This window comes from Meleagris gallopavo, chromosome 22 (assembly GCF_000146605.3).
Source record: "Meleagris gallopavo isolate NT-WF06-2002-E0010 breed Aviagen turkey brand Nicholas breeding stock chromosome 22, Turkey_5.1, whole genome shotgun sequence".
Taxonomy (NCBI): Eukaryota; Metazoa; Chordata; class Aves; order Galliformes; family Phasianidae; genus Meleagris; species Meleagris gallopavo.
This window is the reverse complement of record NC_015032.2, coordinates 904,434-914,615: the sequence shown is the minus strand read 5'-3', so window position 1 is coordinate 914,615 and position 10,182 is coordinate 904,434. Positions and strand designations below refer to the sequence as shown.

General features: G+C 49.6%; 2 protein-coding genes across 4 annotated transcripts in view; both read right to left on the bottom strand.

The window, feature by feature from the left end:
• Window positions 1-1,272, bottom strand: part of SLA2 (Src like adaptor 2) — a 4,568-nt gene extending 3,296 nt beyond the window's left edge. The window contains exons 1-2 of the mRNA XM_010722231.3: window positions 1,062-1,272; window positions 785-972 (exon numbers count right to left, since the gene is read on the bottom strand). The gene's annotated coding sequence lies outside the window, so the exon portion shown is untranslated. The remainder of the gene's footprint in view (window positions 1-784; window positions 973-1,061) is intronic.
• Window positions 1,273-1,363: 91 nt separating this feature from the next.
• Window positions 1,364-10,182, bottom strand: part of NDRG3 (NDRG family member 3) — a 32,339-nt gene continuing 23,520 nt past the window's right edge. For 2 of the 3 annotated variants that reach the window (XM_019622132.2, XM_010722229.3), the window contains exons 10-17: window positions 9,236-9,339; window positions 8,792-8,857; window positions 7,227-7,278; window positions 5,861-5,908; window positions 5,211-5,246; window positions 5,067-5,118; window positions 3,404-3,442; window positions 1,364-2,886 (exon numbers count right to left, since the gene is read on the bottom strand). In XM_019622132.2, coding sequence (XP_019477677.1) covers window positions 2,708-2,886; window positions 3,404-3,442; window positions 5,067-5,118; window positions 5,211-5,246; window positions 5,861-5,908; window positions 7,227-7,278; window positions 8,792-8,857; window positions 9,236-9,339 — 576 coding nt within the window. In that variant the 3' untranslated portion in view covers window positions 1,364-2,707. The remainder of the gene's footprint in view (window positions 2,887-3,403; window positions 3,443-5,066; window positions 5,119-5,210; window positions 5,247-5,860; window positions 5,909-7,226; window positions 7,279-8,791; window positions 8,858-9,235; window positions 9,340-10,182) is intronic. The other variant, XM_010722230.3, reaches the window with a different exon arrangement.

The following is a 10,182-nucleotide window of genomic DNA, read 5'->3' as shown; positions in this document are numbered from 1 at the left end:
CCGCGGGTCGGCCCGGGATGCAGCCTCAGGTCCGGCAGAGGAGAAGGGCCCCGTACCCACCCACCTCTATCGGTTCCCCCACGAGTTACGACAACAGATGCGCGGGGGGAAAGAAGCTGCTGCGGTCACTCCAGCTTCCTCCTTGAAGCCATCACCGGAGTCGCTGCCGTGTCTCGAAAGCCCCCGGGGGCCAGACGTCCCTCCCCACCTCCCGCCCGGGGCCGCAGCGCTCGCACGGCTTTAATCAGAAGGAAAAGCGCCCAGCGCCCACTCGGAGCTTCCCAGGCGGCATCCGCCCCGCGTTCGGCTCGGCCGCCCGGCTGCCCCCGGCACGGAGCGGTGCCCGGCAGCGCAGGGAGAAGCAGCGCGGCCCTCGATCCACCGCGGAGCCCCGGCAGAGCTGTGCCCTTTAGCAGCCACGGCAGCAAAGCTCCCTTCTTCCTTATCTCCCTTTCAAAATGCCGAAATCTCATCCGTTTGCTCTCCCGGGCTCCATCCCGCCAGCCCCGCGGTGCGGTTGTTTCCTTTTGCTCATTTAATGCTGTGTTTGTGTTCCCTTCAGTGTGTATTTTCATGAGGGAACTCGGGGAGGAATCACTTCTACGTGCCGCTGCCCTCGGTGCAGCCGTCCGGCAGTGATGCCTGCTGCGACTCCTCTTACACATTCAGCACTTGCAATTAGCAGTGATTAATTTTTTTTCACCTGGCATCCGAGGGCTCGGCCTGCCCTCCCCCCAACCAGACCTCACGCTCACCCTGCCGGGCAGCTCCTCCTGTTTCTCACCTTTCAGACAGTTTGTACTTCTGGAAAACACTGCATCTCAGTGGGAGTTCCCCACGTGTGAACCGGAGCTCACCCCAGGCAGAGCCGCAGACCAGGACCAACCTGAGACCAAAAGCTTCACCGCTTCTCAGCCCCAGATACTCCCCGTGAGCACAAGCTGGCTGTCATCTTGAGAGCAGAAACTGGATCTGAGAAGCAGAAGATGAATGGCTGTTCTCAGTACTGCTCTGTGCACACCTGGCTGGATGCACACAGTTACAGAGCCAGCAGGGCTTACCCTGCGTTCTGCAGCACCCTCTGCTTTGTCCCTGCAGGACAACTGTTGAGCAGGACAGACAGCCGCAGCACTTGCTGCCTTTGGAGGCAACTCTGGGTGGCAAACCGAGAGCTGGAAGATCAGAGTCAGAGCTGGAAGTTCCTCTGTGCACTCAGGCACAAACCCGCAGCGATGCCCGCAGACGTCCCTGCCCCAGGACAGCCCCAGGACGGCCAGGGCTGCCCTGCCAGGCCGGGCTGTGCCTCTCACAGGGAACACCGCAGCGCAGGCCCTGCCAAGAGAAACACGGTGAGCAGGCAGGGTAACAATGAAACTCAGTTATAGCTTTATTTGATAACCGGTACAAAGTCCCCCTCAGGCAGAGCCTCCCGGTCCTATTCCCTACCTGAAATGGAGCAGAACATGAGCGTGACCCTCGGGGGAGCTGCCTCCCAGTGAGTCAGGACTGCTCACCTGGTAAGTATGGATGTTTTGCTCGTCTATCGAGACCTGCAGCATCCTGACCACTCATCCCTTTTCTCCCATTAACAGCCAGACCCTGGCACACAGCAGGCATTTCCTTCCTGCTCTCTGTGACCCAGACAGATGCAAAAAGGCAGCAGAACTGTGAATTCCACGAAGATAATGAACAGTACCTGCACAAAGGCATTCACTGCTCAACTGCTGGCCTGAGTCACACGGACACGGCCTATGGCAGTCACTGACATTCACTGGCATTGCTTGAGCCTCAGCGAAGTCTCTGTGCAGACACCCTGCCTGGGGATGGCAGCAGTGAGAGGCAGAATTGGCAGTGCAGGAGATGGGGGGATCTCTGGATGGCGAGGGGCACTGCTGTCCATTCCACAACCTACTTGATGCTAAAGATCCCCCCGTGCCAGGGCAGAACAGTGACTATGCCTTAACTGCACTCGGCTCCCTGCAGGCAGGACAGCCTGGAGGCCAGAGCTGCTGCACTTTAATCCCTTGTACTCTGATGAATAGTGCACCTCGGTTAGTGTTCACTTGTTAATTGCTTTGCCCTTTCAGGAGGCTCCGGTAAGAAATCACTCTGCTCCTTCTTAACACACATACAGAGATGAGACCACAACAGTATTTCTGACTGTTGGTTTTCCCACAGCTGCTTGGCATGCCACGAATCCTGGAACACAAAGACCCCCTGGTGGGCTCCGTGCTCCAGGCACAGCTCTGCCTCCAGTGCTTTGAGCGTCATATCATCATGGTCTTGCTTTCCCATGTCCCACAGATGCCATTCCAACTGCACCACAAGGGTCCTTTAGCAGAAGCACAACTAGAAAGCAATTCTAAAACCTCACAAAGCCACAGAAATTATATATAAATGAACAGGGGAAACAATGGCTGTCATCTGGATTGATATACAGCACAGACAGGAGATGGTACCAGCATGTACAGTAACGTGATTTACTAAGACTGCAGAATGTTAAACGGGTTGTAAAGAGGCTCTGATACCAAGGGCATACAGAAAGGACCAAAGTAATGCCAAGTACAGACTACTAAGGAGGTGGCAGCTCAGATGGGCATGCACAAGTTAGAGAGAACAGTTAATGCCACGTTGTATGAAATGCTAGATTCTGAGTGGGTTCAGTGGGGCGAGTGGAATTGTCTGAATCCAGAAGAGGGACTCCTGCTTAACAGGATACTTCCATGGTTTGAGGTGCATCCTGGAGATCAATTCCATCTGGGGTTCCAGCACTGCCTTCACCATGGTTGCTGGCGTGAGACCGGCTGCGGATGCTCTCCCCGGAGCCCACGCTAGATGAGGAGTGAGTACGTGAGCGCATCAGCCTGGTCATACTAGCTGCTGGCACTGCAAGAGAGAACAAGAGCAGGACTTACAAAAGGAGGAAGCTCACGGGCTCAGAGCAAGTACCATGGTCACCAAAGTATGTATTGCTGGGTAAGCGCAGAAAGAGCTATACCCTTAGGAAGAAAACTCATTCTTCATTGCCAAAATTAAGTCTTTGCACGTCTAAAGCAAGATGTTTAAGGCCCAATTTCAAAAGGTCCAAGGTGAGCAAATGCCAGAAGTGTAACTGATCATTTGCAGGCGCAGTCACGGTGAGTGTGTGCAAACCAAGGCAGCTGTTGTACAAGTGACCTTTTGAAAGTCAGTCTCGTCACTCTTGAAAACCACAGAACTGAAATCATGCAACAATCAACAAAATACAAATGAAAGGTGAAAAACCATAGCAAACACGCTGTACGATGGATCAGCCTAGCCCAGAGCAGGCCAGCAGGACATGCTGAGACGGAGCAATGCACCCAAAGAATCATTCAACTCAGTACACAGACTTGGGCCAAGGCAGATGCACAGTTGAAGGTACCTGACTCAGTGCTTAGGTGGCTGAGCTGCACATAAGGGACTGGAAACAACACGAGACAAGGAAAGGGATGAATACAGGAAAGAGCCAATTAGTTGCAGAGCATGACCACCAGCTGCACTGCTCCTGGGATCCCTAGCTGCTTTCCCTTCCACTCCCAGCTCACACACTACGCTGTAGCTCCCGCTATTTGAGAAAACAGCTGCTAATGAGCATCTCATCAAAAGTCTACCTGGCTCAAATCTCTCCAGTGATGTTAGCTGAAAGCTGCAGTGCACTTGGTGACCTTACCTCCCCACCACTGAAACACAACTGCACAGTAGAGACAAAATTTTCCTGAGGTGGGGAAACTGCAGTATTATTCCGCAGTTCTGAATACTGAACAGAAATTCTTGCCTTTCCTAGAGTTGATAGCATCAGATTCCAGCTACGAGCAAGGCTTTACTTTCCGTCTGCAGTGTCAGCATGGATACATCCAACCATTTCAGCCAACAAACAAGAAACAAGAAAGGCTGTTGGAGAGTTGGTCTGTGCAGCTGTAGAGGTGACAAGCTGCTGAGCTATTGCTCTGCTCTTAGGGGAGGACCTGCTGGCCCATGCTTAGCACTCCTGCACAGTCTTGCCAACCAAAGCTGGTAAAACAGCTCTGGGACTAGCTACAATTTCCAGAAGTAGAAAATTACCACTTATCCTTCCCCTGTGCTACACATCCTGTTGACAAGAGATCTGACTCCCAAAGTCCTGCTGACATCTCCACTCTGATGACAGCACTTGCTGACTCTATTAGCACTAGGAGCACAAGAGACTTGAACATGGAAACGTTCTCAAGCTTGTGAGATTAATGGGGCTTTTTCACACTACGTCTTCCTCTAAAGGCTCAGGCTCTTCTGGACAGGCTCGGAGAACAAGACTGCCCCAGTATGCTCACGCCAGCTACACACAGCACTAGGGAAAAGGACAGCTCTCTTTGAGCCCTGACACCCATGAGCTGGCAAAGAATCTCTGGCCACATGGAGGTCAATAGGAGCACCACAGTGCCCATGCTCAGTGGTTACTAGCCATGGGAACCAACCCTCCTGTAACTCTAACTTTTGAAGGTCTACCATCAACAGAAGGGATCTTCTAGCCCTGGCCCCTGGCAGGCAAGGCAGAGCTGTGCCAAGGGGCCTGCAATGGAGACAGAGTTATTAAATGCACCAAGAAGCTCTTCTCCTGAGAACCTCAGTCTCTGGAATACCAAGGGCAAGTGAACTCAGGACACGATGTCTTTCGTCTCCATGCACGGGGAGGAGCCACAGGGCAGAACTCTCACATACCCATCACAAGCATGAGGCTGTGCTAACTCCTTCCCCTTTGGAGAAGGTGGCACAGAAGATGTCTGAAGATTTGCTGTCCTTGCAAGCACACTTCTCTGAACAAACATAGATTTACAACATTTTATCAACACCAGCAACCAACCAAAAAGGGTGGTGCGGATTAAACACGCATAAGGGAACAATACTGACTCGTTAGCAGTAGTTGATTTTCCAGCACGGATGGATGTCCTGGCAACCACACTAACTTATGAGTGGGGACACAGATGCCAATGGGCTCAGATGGACCAAAAAGGCTGAGTTCCCCTCAGAAAAAACCCACTCCAAACCAGAAAATTGCCTTTGCCACTTACTGTAGCCCATTCCCTGCACAAAGTACTTGAAGGCTTCAGTCAGCTTGCCAGGCTGTGGAAACAGAAAAAGAGGCATTAGTGTGAGCAAAGTGAAGGGCTTTGAACAAATCAAATCCCATGGAGAAGCTGGGAGGTGTTTCTCACCTGAACCACCTGGGGCAGTCCTCCGCAGTCAGCCATCTGCAGGGGAAACAAAAGGACGCTGAGTCTTCGTCCCACCCCACGGCAACTGCAGGACGGGGCCAGCACTGCCCACCCATCTGGGCTGCACTGCCACACTAGGCACTTTTTTAACATTTCATCTCTAAAGCCAAAGCAAGACCCAGTGGTATGTTTTCTGGGGGCTTGCTGCTGAAAAAACTCAGCGTCCTGGGTGCTGCACTACCATGCAATCTCAGCCCATACTCTAGAAGCTAAGGAGTAACCCAACATCTGCTGCTCTTCCCACACCTGGTGTGTTACAATTCTATACATGCTGCACGCTGAGGAACTACAGGTGAAGATGGGGTGGACTGGTAGAAAGCTATGAAAAGGGATGATGTTGCTGGCAGTGAGCAGGGTCGAGACAGGGCACCTCTGCTAATTCTCATTAGATTAGTAGGGAACCAGGGATCCCCTGATGACAAACTCTTTTCTCCTGAGTCTGTCTCCATCCAGAGGAAGAACACAGCTTTAAGTGATTGTCCAGAAACCTCCTGAAGCTAAACACACGGAAGGCAAACATAAGTGGAGCTGGCTCACTAAAAAAAAGCATGTCTTTTTGCAGGCTGGGATGATTCTGGAATAGCACTCACCTTCAGAAGGGTAGTTTTGGTTGGATCAAGACGTGAATTGCATTCAACCTAAAATAAAAGGAGGAAAGAGGTATATAATATAACAGAAAACTTCAAAGAGTCAGAAGAAAAGCATGGGGCAGCTGTACCACCAGAGGCAAAGGATTTCCACAACAGAAGCTTCTCCAAAGCCAGAAAGGACTGACCAAGAAAGAAGATAGCGGGGTAGGAAAGGAACAGTGAATGAAGATGCAGGGAGGAAAGGCAGGTCTTCTAATCCACTGGACCTTGTGACAATAGAACATGACCGTTCAGAGAGATGGGGATGTGAATTAATGGGAAAGCATCCCCAACATCTGACTCCCCTGGGCTCTAACAGCAAAACTGGGAGAGAAACAGAATTCTGAATTGTGCAGCATGGAAGGAGATCACAATTCCCCAGCCAGGCAAGGAGCCCATGGCCACCTCTTCTGTGTAGTCCTGCTGTCAACAGTGAATAGGTGGGGACCTATAGGAACAGCAGCTCTAGAGCAGGAGATCCAGAAGATCCTATCCCCTCTGACAGCTGTAGCTGGGAGGCAGTGAGAATCCTCAGGGATATCATCCCAGTGAAGTCAAAACTTTGAGAAAATCTCTGATTTCTATACATTCCAGACTGGTGAAAAGGCAGGAGGCCACAACGAGAGAGGGCCCTGAATCAGTTCTCCATGCACAGCTCTCAGGTCCGAGCTACTGCTTTAGAAAATTCCTACATTCTTCCAAGCTCCTTAAGGAAACTTCTTCAACAAGCCCCCGGCCTCCACACGATCTCCTGCTAAAGGGCACCACAACCCCTCTGCACTGGGCCAAGTCACATCTGTAATTATGCTGGAAGGGAAGTGGTTATTGGTGTCTGCAGAGATAACAACAGGAAGGAGAAGCTACTGGCTGTTAGTTTCCCTGTGACATGGTGTTCTTGCAGAGTTCTACATTACCCGCCACAACAGAGTCACAACAGCTTCTCTTTAAACCTCAAGTAGCCTCAGTATAACAGCAGAACAGCAACTCATGAATCGAAAACTGAACTCCAGGCAGCACCCTGGAAGATCTCAGGGAAACATACAAGTTCCTGAAAGGGGTCTCCAATGTTTGCTAAGCACGACACGTGGGGCACAAGTACTCTTATCACTCAGATCCTCAGATCAGAGCTACCCCGCAGGGCTGTCAGGTCTCCCCAGCCTCAGCTCTCCCACCAATGGCTGACTGTTCTCAATAGATGGGGGGAGAAAAAAAGAGCTTTGGACAAAGAGAGACTTTCTGTAGCTAGTTCTGGGCAAGCTGAAAGCACTGCTGGGTAAGACTGTTTGCTAAATGTTCTCTGGGTTAAATGTTATGTTTGTGTACGTACCACTGCTTCCACGGCAGGCGAATTGTCACCAACCACTAGCAAGGCAGGGCACCTGGAAAAAGCCCAAACAGAAACGTGTTACCTACACTGATTCCAAGGGACTTCTGAGAAGGCTGAGGTCTGCATATCAACAGCCTTATGCAATGTTAGCAGTGCTAAGCAAAATCCCTGCATGTCAACACAACACAGCTTTTTATTTTCACCAAAACCTCCTCCGTGGCTTGCACATCCCCTCCATGCACACCAACTATCACTGCTGCTGCACAAGTGTTAAAGGATGGACCTAGGGCTGGTAGAAGCACCCTCCCAGACAGCAGAGGGAGCGTGCTCTCTGGAATGAATGCCTGAAAGTTAGCAGTTTAAGAATAATGTCACCCAACAGAGTGCATTGCCTCTGAGGCTACCTACTGGTCAGCACCGTATTTTGGTTCAGATTTATGAAAGAAACATAAAAGATGCTGGAAACTTACATTGAAAAATATGATATTAAAGCCTCTGTTGACAAATCTGTGATTTCACGTTCATTTTTGGTACACGTTGTAATTCAAGAAGAGTAGTTAACATTCAATCTGATCAAGTGGCTTTAAGTTTACACGTGTATTATTCATTTACAGATGAGAAAGGGTAGGGTTAGAGATCCCAATGGACCAGATGGCAAAACTTATACTAAGAGTATCAGACCTCAGATCCAGTCAAGTACCTCCAACAGCCTGAGGGCCTATAAGCCAGTTTATAAGCAAAGAGACCTCAACTTTCACAGGAAATGAGCCTGCAGATTCCTGTGAGTCACTTCAGTGGGCAGTGCTCTGTGGTGTACAGCTGCCTGCACGACAGAGCAGGGACTAAGCAGGGAAATCCACCTCTTTCAGGTTAACCAAGATTTAGAGGGTTTGGCTGTGGATGCCTAAAATATCTGCTGTGTCTGACAGGAGCAGAAGTCCACACGACAGACCCTGTGCAGCAGTCTCTAGCCCAGCCCAGGCATCCTGCCTCAGCACTGCAATTTGCAGCCTTCATGTGCTCTACACACCGGAGGTGGTTTTCCTTTTTGCTTTCTTGGTTGGAACTTGAAAATTATACATCCCTTGCACTGGTAACCACTAATTCTCCAATGTCTGTCCCTTCTCAGCTGGACTTTGCATAGACTATCTGCTCTGTGATTCATGAGTCACTGCCAAGGTGGGAACTGTCACACCCTCCCCATGCCTGCATTGCCACCTCTACAAGAACTGTGCAGGTAACTTTTCTGAGCAGAGCAGGGCAGGGGAAGATAGGCAGCAGCAGCAGCAAATGAAAACCTGCCTAATTTTTCACGCAAAATAATCAAATTAATGGTTCAGCAAATACAGCAACTCCTCTGACCCCACATCCTAGGGAATCTCACCACGTTCTTACTGAAACGGCTTCCAGACACCTCTCTGCCTCTCTGGCTGACAGCACTGCAACAAAGCTTGTGACTGTCTTCCCAGCACTTGGGCTAGAGGGGCTCTCGCTAAGAAACAGCAATACCTTTTCTGTTGAAGGAACTGCATGGTAACTAGCCAGGCTGATTAACAGTAACTTACTTGAGTGTTTTTGCTGTATTTTCATTGACACCAATCACTGGTCTCTCAATTTCCAGGTCTCTGCGACTGGAAGACAAAGCAGAACAATGCATCAGATCAGCAGAGGCTTACAGTCAGGACATTCAAAAAACAATCATGCATGCTGGCTCCAGCACCCTGGCATGCCATGTGTCATGTCATGAGCTCGAGCCCCAGTAGCCATTGCCAGAAAATGGGATCTGTGGCAAATTTGCTGTATGCCTCGAGAGAAGACCCAAAGAGGTCTGAAAGGGTCATCCAGGAACAAGACTGAGCTTAGCTCCAGATAACAGCTGAAGGGCTACACTTAGGACATAGCTTCCCACAGAAAAATATCAGTAGAATAATATATATGGTAACAAATCTATTGAGCAGGATGGGCATAGGAACAATACTGAATCTAGCAGGCAAATAAGTATCCTGTACCTGTTGTACGAGGTGAGGAACAGCTGAAGGTTATCTTGGTTAATGTCCTGTGCGATATGAAGCCGGTACGTTTGGATCAAATCTAGATTTGCCTGGAGCTCCTCCTGTGTAAAAGCAAAAGAACAAAAAGATAAGGAACACATCCTTTTTCACATGTAAAAATAATTCATAAGAAACTATATACATAAAAATACTGCAGCATTGAACTTTCTCCATACACACTGCTCAGTGATGGTCAAAGCCCACAGGACAGTGACTCCAGGGTGCTCTGGTATCTTGGTTACATCAAGTAGAAATGAATGCTAAGTGCAGTGTTTTGGTAATGTGACTGTACTTTTACAAAAGGCAGCACACATGCTGCTGCAGGTGTATAAAGGTATGTTCAGATGGTTTAAGCCAGCTCCTAAGCCTCAGCAATGCTTATAAAGGTACAAACCATTCTGCTTTAGGAAGGTTTTCCACTTACGTTTAATGTTAAAAAAGAAAAGCTTTAGAGGTAAGTGCCAAGACTGGGACCAAAGGAGAACCTCATCCAAACACCCAGCTCAGTGAAGAAACTGCATTTCAATGTGAGGGGAAGGGTGTGGGATGCAGGGAAGCACTACACGTAATGAAGGGATGAGAAAAGCATGTGCACAAAGCAGGAGGAAGCCAACTGCCTCCTTTCACTGCCAATGTGTGATGTCACAGGGTCTTCAGGTTAAGGATTAACTTGCTGCAGCTCATATGCTGTGCACATGAGGCATGGATCCTTTCCATTTGCCTGCAAGCTTGCTGACCGGGAGTCAGCAAACCACAAACAGAAGGCATAGCTGTAGCTGAAGTCTTCCAAAGAGGCTATTTTGACTCTGCTGAAATTGAAGGGGAAGAAAATGCAGCAGTTCTGGACACATCCAATAACCCCTGTCCTCTGCCTACAGCCTAAATACCTCCACACTGGCTACAGA